The sequence below is a fragment of the Ranitomeya variabilis genome, chromosome 2, assembly GCF_051348905.1.
Source record: "Ranitomeya variabilis isolate aRanVar5 chromosome 2, aRanVar5.hap1, whole genome shotgun sequence".
NCBI classification, from domain to species: Eukaryota; Metazoa; Chordata; class Amphibia; order Anura; family Dendrobatidae; genus Ranitomeya; species Ranitomeya variabilis.
In genome coordinates this window covers 387804546-387818546 of record NC_135233.1, presented here as the reverse complement: position 1 = coordinate 387818546, position 14001 = coordinate 387804546, and the positions used below count along the sequence as shown (strand labels likewise).

The 14001-nt window shown below is 48.7% G+C and overlaps 1 protein-coding gene across 1 annotated transcript; it reads left to right on the top strand.

Annotated features, from left to right (window-relative positions):
* Positions 1–2478: 2478 nt before the first annotated feature.
* Positions 2479–11268, top strand: PTGIR (prostaglandin I2 receptor). Its single transcript, XM_077286423.1, has 2 exons — positions 2479–3710; positions 9094–11268. Exons 1-2 carry the CDS (start codon positions 2859–2861, stop codon positions 9346–9348), a joined length of 1107 nt encoding a protein of 368 aa, XP_077142538.1. The 5' UTR covers positions 2479–2858; the 3' UTR covers positions 9349–11268.
* The last annotated feature ends 2733 nt before the right edge of the window (positions 11269–14001 follow it).

The following is a 14001-nucleotide window of genomic DNA, read 5'->3' as shown; positions in this document are numbered from 1 at the left end:
ACTGATCAGTAATAAAAAAAACCCCACAATACTTTCACCATCAGTGCCATTACACAGGAGATCTGTACTTAGTATGCAGTGTCTGTGTACAGGTAATAGTGATCACTGGTGACATTATACACAAGAGCTCTGTATATAATGTATAGGTAATACAGTGATCACCGGTGACATTATACACAGGAGCTCTGTTTATAGTATACAGTGTATAGTGTCAGTGTATAGGTAACACACTGACTCACCAGTGACGTCTCTAGGTGAAGTCCTTCATCTTTGTTTTTCATCTTTCATCCGCTTGCAGAACACATTACTTAATTTTTCACAACTTCTACATTTCACCACATGAAGAAAAAAAGGCGACATTGTATCACTCTACACAGTAACAGGACCGCCCCACCCCCATTTAAAACAGTATCCTCAAAAAATAAAATAAATATGTCACTGCAGTAATAATATCCCTTAATTAGCCCCTATGGTAATAATAACATCCCCCATCCTGGCCCCGTGTATCTCTTTCCTGGCTCCAGCCATATGTTCTCCCATCCTGCCCTCATGAGTATCCATTCTGCCCCATATGATCTCCCCATCCTGCCTCCATATGATCTCCCCATTCTGCCCCATCTGTCTCCATCGTATCCATCCTGCCCCCATGTCTTTTATTCTGCCCCGTGTCTCCAATCATGCCCCGTATGTCCATTCTTGCCCCACCTGTCTCCAGTCCTGCCCCCAGTGTGTCCAGCATTCTGCCCCCAGTGTCTCCAGCATTCTGCCCCCAGTGTCTCCAGTCCGGCCCCCAGTGCTCCAGCATTCTGCCCCCAGTGTCTCCAGTCCTGCCCCCAGTGCTCCAGCATTCTGCCTTAGTGTGTCAAGCATTCTACTCCCAGTGTCTGCAGCATTCTGCCCCCAGAGTCTCCAGCATTCTGCCCCAGTGTGTCCAGCATTCTGCCCCCAGTGCTCCAGCATTCTGCCCTCAGTGCTCCAGCATTCTGCCTTAGTGTGTCCAGCATTCTGCCCCCAGTGTCTCCAGCATTCTGCCCCCAGTGTCTCCAGCATTCTGCCCCCAGTGTTCCCTGCATTCTGCCCCAGTGTGTCCAGCATTCTGCCCCCAGTGTGTCCAGCATTTTGCCCCAGTGTGTCCAGCATTCTACCCCCAGTGCTCCAGCATTCTACCCCCAGTGCTCCAGCATTCTGCCCCAGTGTGTCCAGCATTGAGCTCCGGGCCCCCCGGATCGCCGCTCTCAATAATAATAAAAAAAAAGTTCTTCTTACCCGACCGCGCTCCTGCTCCCTCCACTCAGCTGAAGCGCGCACTTGCCAGCAACTGACACTGACGTCAGACGCCGGCAACGTGCGCGCTGCGGCTGACGTCAGCTGCCAGCCTCCGATTGGCTGGTGGCAGTTAACTATTGACGTGCGGGCGGGGGCCCGCACCCGCACATCAATAGTGTTGCCGCAGCGCTGCTAAGGGCCCGGTTTAGCTTGCCGGTAGGGGCCCGGTGAGCAGATGAGACAGGGCCCGATGTGGGCCCCCTCTGCCCGCCGGGCCCCATACGCCAGTCAGGGCAGTAATGCCCTGATGGCGGCCCTGGCGGGAGGTTACATTTAGGAGTTGAGGCCCCACTGATCATTAGAATTGAGGGCCCCAGGGCTCCCGAAGCAGCACTGCACTCAGCTCTAAGCTCAGGAACCTCAGGACTGATAGGTGTAAACTGTGAACTCGATGAGATGGATGATGGGAGTTGTACATTGTGTAGGAGGGAGATCATTAGTCTGTGGCTCCTGGTCACAAGGATGATGAGTGTGATACATTGTGTGAGAGGAGATTAGATTTTGAGCTCTTGGACTGCCTCTCTCTTTTCTTTCTATTTCTTTGTCTCTCTTTTATTATCTTTCTTTTTTTTCTGTCTTTTTCTATTTGTTTTCTTTTTCTGTCTCTTTTTTTACTTTTTTCTTTCATTTTCTATTCTCTCTTAATTTAATTAATTAAATTAAAAGAATTACTTTAATTCTCTCTTTCTTTAACTATTTATTTCCACTTTTATTTAATTTCTCTTTACATCTTTTTCTTGCTTTCTTTCACTTTTTCTTTCTTTCTTTTTTTTTAAATTACTTTTTTTCCTCTACTTTTCTTTCCTTTTTCTTTTTAATTTTCTCTCTTTTGCTGTCTTTTTTTCCTTGTCGCTTTTAATTTATTTTTGCCTTTTTTTGGACTTTTATCTTTTTTTACGTCTGTCTTTAACATTCCGTCAAAGGGAAAATAAACTCCAAGCGAATGTGGCGCTAATCACCTTAGGATTTTTTGAATACATCCACTTCCAGTGAAAAAAAATGTTAATAAAAGTTCATTTATTTTCTCAAAAAAAAAGGAAAACAATATTTTAAAATACAGTACAACGCATTTCGGCTGCTATTTTTACAGTGCGACCTTCATCAGGTAACAAACAAACCCCCAAACATACAAAAGCACATTCCGTCAGTTTATTTCCCTTTTCCCTTTTCTTTTCGTTCTCTCTCTTTCTCTTCCTCGCACTCTCCCCTCCCACTCGGCTGTCTCTGTTCGCTGGTCATATCACTGACAGATCACAGCGCATTGAGTCAAGTGTACGAGGGAAAGCAGAAAGTGGAGAGAGAGAGCTCAGTAATCGAACGAGACAGACGCGCATGAAGCGAGAGAGCACAGAGGTGCCCGGTGGGCGGCTTCACCAGATCTGGATGGAAGACAAGCAGCTGCAGAAAAGGAAGAGAAAGTGAACACGGCGCAAAAGAGACATTCCCCCGGAGAGAGACAGAGGAGGTGACCGCTCTAGAAGGAAGAGACGGGCACTCGTGGAAGCCGGGAGCGATAGCGAATAGTATCAGAGATGCTGGCGTCGCTTGTGATAACAGTGCAGCCGTCTCTCCACAACACCGTGCACCACTTCTGCGAGAACTCCACCCAGGTACACGCCGATAGTAACCCGGCCATCAGCACCCTCATGTTTGCCATGGGAGTACTGGGAAACCTGCTGGCACTGGGTATCTTGGGAGTCCATCGCAGAGAAAGGAGAGCACGTGCCTCGCCATTTTGTATCCTGGTGACTGGACTGGCAGTGACGGATCTCCTGGGCACCTGCGTCCTGAGTCCAGTGGTTTTCGTCTCCTATGCCAAGCAGGCGTCTCTCCTGGCATTGGGCTCTGAGTCACTCTGTAAACTTTTTGCATTTGCTATGACTTTTTTTAACCTGTCCTCCATGATGATCCTGTTTTTTATGGCTTTTGAACGTTGCCTGGCGCTAAGTCATCCGTATGTGTATGCCCAGCATAGCTGGGGGCACCGTCTGGCACGGGCGTCTTTGCCCATTTCCTACGTTTTGCCAGCTCTGCTCTGTGCCCTGCCACTGATAGGAGTTGGTGAACATAAGCAGTACTGTCCGGGCACCTGGTGCTTCATTCGGATGGCAGTGCCACCCACGACTGGTAAAGATGGGGCTTTGGCCTTTTCTCTGCTGTATGCCAGCCTGACAGGACTCCTAATCCTGGCAATATTACTGTGCAATGCCTCTGTGACTGCCAGCCTGTGCCGTATGAGGAAGGGTCAGAGGGCGAGAAGAGGCTCACTGCGCAGAGGGGGCGCCCGAGGGTGGTTCCTGGGAGCCGGAGAAGAGGAACTGGAACATCTCATCCTCCTGGTGCTTATGACCTCAATATTCATGGTGTGCTCGGTGCCAATGACGGTGAGTGCCCCAGAGAGGCTGACGAGGGCTGATGCCATCACAACCCCATCAATGTGCCCATAGCCCGTAGATGACGGGAGACAGGTGAGGGAGAGTGAGGGGTTAATTATATATAGGGTATAGGGAGAGAGGAACCCAAACCGAAATGGAAAAGCGGACCCCGACCCCAACCCTCAGCTCCGACATCTCAGGGTTGAAGTCACTCAGTGCAGGACCTTGTCCTCCATCGACGCCTCCCCGGCAGGAAGCGACTGAGTGGTCCGCATCCTCTGCCCTATTACTTCCCTTTCAGCTTTATCTATAGGATAAATATGTTTATTACAGGAAGGTTTACATTCACTAACTGCGGATTTTACAACCATATCTGCTGGAAGTGAGACCCGAGCGTCCACCACTACAATGGTGAAAGAATCATTCCGACACTGCGTCTCATCTCCCCCCGACTAATATCACATTGAGCCCCTTGTTCCCATTTTTGTTGCTTCCCTCCTGAACTACGGTTACCCCCGGGTCACATGAAACATTTACTGTCTTGACCAAAAGTTTTGACAATGACAGAAACTTTGATCTTCACGTTTTGTGGCTTCCATGTTTTGGGATATTTTAGTCCGACGTTTCTATGGTTACTGACCGACAATTGTAAACATTCAGAAGTTTTTACACTTTTATTAACAAATCCATGACGTTTTTGTGACGACTCAATATTCTCAGTGCTGACCCTTATTCTCCACACTCCTGACCCTTATTCTCCACACTCCTGACCCTTATTCTCCACACTCCTGACCCTTATTCTCCACACTTCTGCCCCTTTTTCTCCACACTTCTGCCCCTTTTTCTCCACACTTCTGCCCCTTTTTCTCCACACTCCTGCCCCTTTTTCTCCACACTTCTGCCCCTTTTTCTCCACACTCCTGCCCCTTATTCCCCACACTTCTGCCTCTATTTCTCCACACTTCTGCCAATTATTCTCCACACTCCTGCCCCTTGTTCTCCACACTCCTGCCCCTTGTTCTCCACACTCCTGCCCCTTGTTCTCCACACTCCTGCCCCTTGTTCTCCACACTCCTGCCCCTTGTTCTCCACACTCCTGCCCCTTGTTCTCCACACTCCTGCCCCTTGTTCTCCACACTCCTGCCCCTTGTTCTCCACACTCCTGCCCCTTGTTCTCCACACTCCTGCCCCTTATTCTCCACACTTCTGCCCCTTATTCCCCACACTTCTGCCTCTATTTCTCCACACTTCTGCCAATTATTCTCCTCACTTCTGCCCCTTATTCTCCACATTTCTGCCCATTATTCTCCACACTTCTGCCAATTATTCTCCTCACTTCTGCCCCTTATTCTCCACATTTCTGCCCATTATTCTCAACATTTCTACCAATTATTCTCCACACTCCTGCCTCTTATTCTCCAGACCTCTGCCCCTTATTCTCCACACTCCCGCCCCTTATTCTCCACACTTCTGCCCCTTATTGTCCACATTTCTGACAATTATTCTCCACACTTCTGACCCTTATTCTCCACATTTCTACCCCTTATTCTCCAGACTTCGGCCTCTTATTCTCCACACTCCTGCCCTTTATTCTCCACACTTCGCCCCCTATTCTCCACACTCCCACCCTTATTCTCCAGTCTTCTGCCCCTTATTCTCCACACTTCTGCCCATTATCCTCCACATTTTTGCCCCTTATTCTCCAGTCTTCTGCCCCTTATTCTCCAGTCTTCTGCCCCTAATTCTGCACACTCCTGCCCCTTATTCTCCAGTCTTCTGCCCCTTATTCTCCACTCTTCTGCCCCTAATTCTGCACACTCCTGCCCCTTATTCTCCAGTCTTCTGCCGCTTATTCTCCACTCTTCTGCCCCTTATTCTGCACACTCCTGCCCCTTATTCTCCACACTCCTGCCCCTTATTCTCCACACTCCTGCCCCTTATTCTCCAGTCTTCTGCCCCTAATTCTGCACACTCCTGCCCCTTATTCTCCAGTCTTCTGCCGCTTATTCTCCACTCTTCTGCCCCTTATTCTGCACACTCCTGCCCCTTATTCTCCACACTCCTGCCCATTATTCTCCAGACTTCTGCCCCTTATTCTCCAGACTTCTGCCCCTTATTCTCTACACTCCTGCCCCTTATTCTCCACACTCCTGCAACTAGTTCTCCAGACTTCGGCCTCTTATTCTCCACATTCCTGACCCTTATTCTCCACATTTCTGCCAATTATTCTCCACACTCCTGTCCCTTATTCTCCAGACCTCTGCCCCTTATTCTCCACTCTTCTGCCCCTTATTCTCCACACTTCTGCCCCTTATACTCCACACTTCTGCCCCTTTTTCTCCACACTCCTGCCCCTTTTTCTCCACACTCCTGCCCCTTATTCTCCACTGTTCTGCCCCCTATTTTTCAGGCTTCTCCTGATGCGTTTTATGCTTTGGACTGATATAAGCTCACAATACAGAAAGTAAAAAAACTAAAGAAGAAGACCTCCAGAGGAGAAGAACCTGAAGGAACAGTGTAACGACACTGACACTCGGGGTACAGGATAACGTCGCTGACACTCGGGGTACAGGATAACGACGCTGACACTCGGGGTACAGGATAACGACGCTGACACTCAGGGTACAGGATAATGACACTGACACTCGGGGTACAGGATGATGACACTGACACTCGGGGTACAGGATGATGACACTGACACTCGGGGTACAGGATAATGACACTGACACTCGGGGTACAGGATAATGACACTGACACTCGGGGTACAGGATGATGACACTGACACTCGGAGTACAGGATGATGACACTGACACTCGGAGTACAGGATGATGACACTGACTCGGGGTACAGGATAATGACACAGGCACTCGGAGTACAGGATGATGACACTGACACTCGGGGTACAGGATAATGACACTGACACTCGGGGTACAGGATAATGACACTGACACTCGGGGTACAGGATAATGACACTGACACTCGGAGTACAGGATGATGACACTGACACTCGGGGTACAGGATAATGACACTGGCACTCGGAGTACAGGATGATGACACTGACACTCGGAGTACAGGATGATGACACTGGCACTCGGAGTACAGGATGATGACACTGACACTCGGGGTACAGGATAATGACACTGACACTCGGAGTACAGGATAATGACACTGACACTCGGAGTACAGGATGATGACACTGACACTCGGAGTACAGGATGATGACACTGACACTCAGGGTACAGGATAATGACACTGACACTCGGAGTACAGGATGATGACACTGACACTCGGAGTACAGGATGATGACACTGACACTCGGGGTACAGGATAATGACACTGACACTCGGGGTACAGGATAATGACACTGACACTCGGAGTACAGGATAATGACACTGACACTGGGGTACAGGATAATGACACTGACACTCGGGGTACAGGATAATGACACTGACACTCGGGGTACAGGATGATAACACTGACACTGGGGGTACAGGATGATGACACTGACACTGGGGGTACAGGATAATGACACTGACACTCGGGGTACAGGATAATGACACTGACACTTGGGGTACAGGATGATGACGCTGACACTCGGGGTACAGGATGATGATGCTGACACTCGGGGTACAGGATGATGACGCTGACACTCGGGGTACAGGATAATGATGCTGACACTCGGGGTACAGGATGATGACGCTGACACTCGGGTTACAGGATAATGACGTTGACACTCGGGGTACAGGATAATGACACTGGGGTACAGGATAATGATGCTGATACTCGGGGTACAGGATAATGACACTGACACTCGGGGAACAGGATAATGACACACACTCGGGGTACAGGATAATGACACTGACACTCGGGGAACAGGATAATGACACTGACACTCGGAGTACAGGATAATGACACTGACACTTAGGGTACAGGAACTGACACTTAGGGTACAGGATAATGTTACTGACACTGGGGGTACAGTGTAATGTTTATCACATTATGACCCACTCCCCAGAGGGATTTGATGTGTCCCCTCGCAGTATTGGGTTACCTGTGGCACTAGTTGCTCTGCGCTTGGGTGGTTTGTAGTCAGTAGATTTAGGGTTAATTAGGCTGAGAGAATGATTTGTCTCTTATCTGAGTTCTCTTCTCAATCACCTAATAAACTTCAGCAAAAGAGAAAACACCAAATGTCTGCGATCACTGGTGACCTGGGATTCAGCATTTGGCAGAGCCTCTCACCCCTCTGTCCTCTGCAGAAGATTGCACCCCGGTCGGAGTGGACATAGAGGACTGAGGGCCCCTGTGTAGTGACCGTGTGTGGCCCCCAAGTCAGCAAAAAAATCATATTTAAAATGAGTAATTGCTGTTAGAGCTCTGTGAAATGTGTGAATAATCCTAATTTATCCAGCAACATCTCTGGATTCGTGTATCACTGGTGGTCTGAAATGATTAAGGGATAAATGATGACATCCTTATTGATCTGGGACAACCAAGGGGTTAATGGCAACTTTCCATGTGGTTTAGTGCATTTAATGAGTTGGTGGTAACACCCCTGGTGGTCTGGGGCAGTGCAATGGTTAATGGTGGCATCCCTGGTGATTTGGGAAATTGGAAGGGTTAATGGTGGCATCCCTGGTGGTTTGGGAAATTGGAAGGGTTAATGGTGGCATCCCTGGTGGTCTGGGGCAGTGGAATGGTTAATGGTGGCATTCCTGGTGGTCTGGGGCAGAGGAATGGTTAATGGTGACATCCCTGGTGGTCTGGGGGCAGTGGAATGGTTAATGGTGGCATCCCTGGTGGTCTGGGCCAGTGGAATGGTTAATGGTGGCATCCCTGGAGGTCTGGGGCAGTTGAATGGTTAATGGTGGCATCCCTGGTGGTCTGGGGCAATGGAATGGTTAATGGTGGCATCCCTGGAGGTCTGGGGCTGTTGAATGGTTAATGGTGGCATCCCTGGCGGTCTGGGGCAGTGGGATGGTTAATGGTGGCATCCCTGGTGGTCTGGGGCAGTGGAATGGTTAATCGTGGCATCCCTGGTGGTCTGGGGGCAGTGGAATGGTTAATGGTGGCATCTCTGGTGGTCTGGGGGCTATGAAATGGTTAATGGTGGCATCCCTGGTGGTCTGGGGCAGTGTAATGGTTAATGGTGGCATCCCTGGTGGTCTGGGGGCAGTGGAATGGTTAATGGTGTCATCCCTGGTGCTCTGGGGGCAGTGGAATGGTTAATGGTGGCATCCCTGGTGGTCTGGGGTGGTGAGGTTCTAATCCACCTGTAGTAAAGACTGCAGGACGCCTCCTTCTCCAGGAGTGGCTGTAGGCCGCTCTGACCCTGCATCATCAGCCAGCCGGGCACTGCCCTCTCATGACTTGTCCGTTATGTCACCCACAGCTCCGCGCTTTCCTGGGCGCCCTCTACAACAAAGGAGACCCAATGGATGAAACTGGCGATCTAATGGCTTTCCGATTCAGCGCTCTCAATCCCATCCTGGACCCCTGGATCTTCATCATATTCCGGCGATCAGTGTTCCGCAAGCTCCAATCTCTGCTCTGCACAGCCTGGAATAAACCCACTAAACCAGTCCCGGCCCTTGGTTCTGTGGAGGCCGCTGCAATCAGCCCGATGACCTCTATCACTGGACCCTGAGAAATTCCAGACAAAATCAACCCCCCCCCCCCAAAAAAAAAAGAAGGGACTGCACGTGACAAGTTTCCCCTCGGGGGCAGGGCACTGGGTGACATGGTGTTCCTCATGGGCGGAGCTCTTGTGTGGATTTGTCTGTTACATTGTAAGAAGCGTGCAGCTATCTCTTATTTCTTGCTGCGCCCCCTTTATTTGGTGTGGACTAATGACTGCCCTTTAGTGAGATTCTCTGTTATCAGCCACACAACAGCAGTGTTAATATGTGGAGTTTGGCAGTGTGGACTGTCCTGGATCTCGGACTTCAGAAGAAATAATTGTACTACAGGGTGTTTGGGGGTCAGTGATGGACGTCTTGCCAGGCCGACCCACCATCATTCCGGAGGACCACAGAGCCCGCACTGTAACCGCGTTATCTTTAGTTTCTTGCACTAAACATCTGTGAGATAAACGTCGCTTGTGCCTCTTATTCCTGCTGGATCAGTGACTGGAGACCCCATTCCCTCCTCACTCACAACGCCCTCCAAAAACCAAACATCCCAGTATATTTGAAACCCGTACTGGAAGAGAAAACCAGTACATTACAGACCTCAGAACTGACTGATACGCCAATATAAGATATCTATAGGGCACAAATTAGCGCTGGTCCCATCACATGATCAGGACTGTCCCCATCATCACATGATCAGGACTGTCCCATCATCACAGAATCAGGACTGTCCCCGTCATCACAGAATCAGGACTGTCCCCGTCATCACAGAATCAGGACTGTCCCCGTCATCACAGAATCAGGACTGTCCCCGTCATCACAGAATCAGGACTGTCCCCGTCATCACAGAATCAGGACTGTCCCCATCATCACAGAATCAGGACTGTCCCCATCATCACAGAATCAGGACTGTCCCCATCATCACAGAATCAGGACTGTCCCCATCATCACAGAATCAGGACTGTCCCCATCATCACAGAATCAGGTCTTGCCCCTGTCACGGTTCACACCGTGCTGCCAACACTATGTCACGGATCCCAGCAGTATGTCAGGGATTCCGGGGAAGATATCTTTATCGTCCCCACTACTCACACCAATTTGTCACGAACCAGGGTTGTTTTGGTTGCCCCTGGTTCCTTCTGAAGGGAATTTATCTATATCCCACTTCCCAGTTCCAGTTTGGAACTAGCAGCTCTCTGGCACCCCTTACCCTCAGGTCAGATTAGGTACTGCACCTAGGGTAATTCGTTGCCAGAAAGGCTGCCTGCTATGTACTGGCTATTGGGCACACTGCTGCGAGGGCAATATACTCCCACACAGGCAGGAACAATAATTATCAACGCCGCTGTCGCTGCAAAGATTCCCAATCACACAGAACAAAGAATGCTGCCACCAGCTCCAATTAACGGGTCCGGAGCCAAACCAAATCAGTAGCGCAATTCACTTCAGAGGACGCACAGTCGTATAGAGCAGAAGGGACAAGCTAGCAATTAAATATTTTACTCCATGAAAAATTTGGCAGTGTTTACAAAGTATAAAAAGATATTAGAAAGGACGATTCGTATATACATTACAGATTACAAAATAAAATAGGGTTAACGTTGAAAAGAGAACTTACAGGTTATGTCATGGTATCATCTTGGCTGGCCTGTGGCTTAGGAGGATAAATAATAATATAATATAATAATAATTTTTATTTATATAGCGCCAACATATTCCGCAGCGCTTTACAACTTATAGAGGGGACTTGTACAGACAATAGACATTACAGCATAACAGAAATCACAGTTCAAAACAGATACCAGGAGGAATGAGGGCCCTGCTCGCAAGCTTACAAACTATGAGGAAAAGGGGAGACACGAGAGGTGGATGGTAACAATTGCTTTAGTTATTTGGACCAACCATAGTGTAAGGCTCGGGTGTTCATGTAAAGCTGCATGAACCAGTTAACAGCCTAAGTTTGTAGCAGTACAGACACAGAGGGCTATTAACTGCATAAAGTGTATGAGAACACGATGCAAGGAACCTGATTATGTGTTTTGTTTTTTTTTCTATTTTTAATAGGCCACACAGGGATAGTTAGTTTAATGCAATGAGGCGGTAGGCCAGTCTGAACAAATGCGTTTTTAGGGCACGCTTGAAACTGTGGGGATTGGGGATTAATCGTATTAACCTAGGTAGTGCATTCCAAAGAATCGGCGCAGCACGTGTAAAGTCTTGGAGACGGGAGTGGGAGGTTCTGATTCTTGAGGATGCTAACCTGAGGTCATTAGCGGAGCGGAGGGCACGGGTAGGGTGGTAGACTGAGACCAGAGAGGAGATGTAGGGTGGTGCTGAGCCATGGAGTGCTTTGTGGATGAGGGTAGTAGTTTTGTACTGGATTCTGGAGTGGATGGGTAGCCAGTGTAATGACTGGCACAAGGTAGAGGCATCGGTGTAATGGTTGGTGAGGAATATGATCCTGGCAGCAGCATTCAGGACAGATTGGAGCGGGGAGAGTTTGGTAAGAGGGAGGCCGATTAGTAGAGAGTTACAATAGTCCAGACGGGAATGAATAAGAGAAACAGTAAGAGTTTTTGCAGAGTCGAAAGTAAGAAAAGGGCGAATTCTAGAAATGTTTTTGAGATGCAGATAAGAAGAGCGAGCCAGTGATCGGATGTGGGGGGTGAATGAAAGCTCGGAATCAAGGATGACCCCAAGGCAGCGGGCATGTTGCTTTGGAGTAATGGTGGAACCGCACACGGAGATGGCAATGTCAGGCAAAAGTAGGTTAGTAGAGGGAGAGAACACGAGGAGTTCAGTTTTTGACAGGTTCAGTTTCAGATAGAGGGAGGACATGATGTTAGAGACAGCGGTAAGACAATCACTGGTGTTTTCTAAGAAGGTCGGAGTGAAAGCAGGAGAAGAGGTGTATAATTGGGTGTCATCAGCATAGAGATGGTACTGGAACCCAAATCTACTGATTGTTTGTCCAATAGGGGCAGTATACAAAGAGAAGAGGAGGGGGCCTAGGACTGATCCTTGAGGAACCCCAACAGTAAGGGGAAGGTGAGAGGAGGATAATACATCCAGATGCATGGAACAGCTTTGCCAAGCTGGTGTTAGATTGCTTCCCGGGCCAAGACTGATCTGCTACTCAGCAGGAGTAAAAGATATGCCCTCTGTCCTGACATCACTAAGTGGGCTGAGTAATGATATGCACTGATCTGATAGTTATTTAGGTTTCCAAAGTCTCAGACAAAGGAATTCCTGAGTGAGAGGGGAGGGACAATGAGTGGCTTTACAGGATTGGTTGTCTGCAGTTTAAAGCCACACCCTGCTCACACACTAGTTTCTAGTTACCCAGTGTCCCTGCTCTAGGTCTTGCCTTTGCATGGAGGAATGCAGGGGGGCAAAGGGGGGTCACAGCTGCATTGTGTGTGTGTAGAAAGCCATGTCCTTCTGAAAGTAAACTCACAATATGACATTTTTTGGCATTATCGTGACAGCCCCATCATCACATAATCAGGACTGTCCCATCATCACATAATCAGGACTGTCCCCATCATCACATAATCAGCACTGTCCCCATCACATAATCAGGACTGTCCCATCATCACATAATCAGGACTGTCCTCATCACATAATCAGGACTGCCCCATCATCACATAACCAGGACTATCCCCCATCATCACAATCAGGACTGCCCCATCATCACATAATCAGGACTATCCCCCATCATCACATAATCAGGACTGCACCTGTCATCACATAATCAGGACTGTCCTCATCTCATAATCAGGACTGCCCCATCATCACATAATCAGGACTGCCCCATCATCACATAACCAGGACTATCCCCCATCATCACATAATCAGGACTAGGGTTGAGCGAAACGGATCGTTCATTTTCATAAGTCGCCGACTTTTGGCAAAGTCGGCGTCTCATGAAACCCGACCCGATCCCTGTCTGGGGTCGGCCATGCGGTACGCGATCTTGGCGCCAAAGTCGCGTTTCGTATGATGCGTTTAGCGCCATTTTTTCAGCCAATGAAGGAGTGTGGGCAGAGTGATGACATAGGGGTTAGGGGCGTGCACGGCTATCATCATTTTATCGCTTGTGCGCAGCAGGGATTTGCAATGTGTAACACGAGATTTTCTGCGCTGGGACGGAGGGGGGGGGGAGCGAGAGAGAAAGAAAGAGAGAGAGAGAGAGAGAGAGAGAGAGAGAGAGAGAGAGAGAGAAAAATAAAATAAAAATAAAATAAATAAATAAATAAATAAAAAAAGAAAAAAAAAATCCCCATTGACGTGCATAGGGTTTCGTGTTCCGGCCGATCCTCGACTTTTCGCAGTAATCGGCCGATTTCGCCCGACTCGACTTTTCAAAAAGTCGGGTTTCGCGAAACATGACTCGACCCTAAAAAGGTCAAAGTCGCTCAACCCTAATCAGGACTGTCCTCATCACATAATCAGGACTGTCCTCATCACATAATCAGGACAGTCCTCATCACATAATCAGGATTGTCCTCATCACAGAATCAGGACTGTCCTCATCACAGAATCAGGACTGTCCCCATCATCACAGAATCAGGACTATCCTCATCACATAATCAGGACTATCCCCTATCATCACATAATCAGGACTGTCCTCATGACATAATCAGGACTGTCCTCATGACATAATCAGG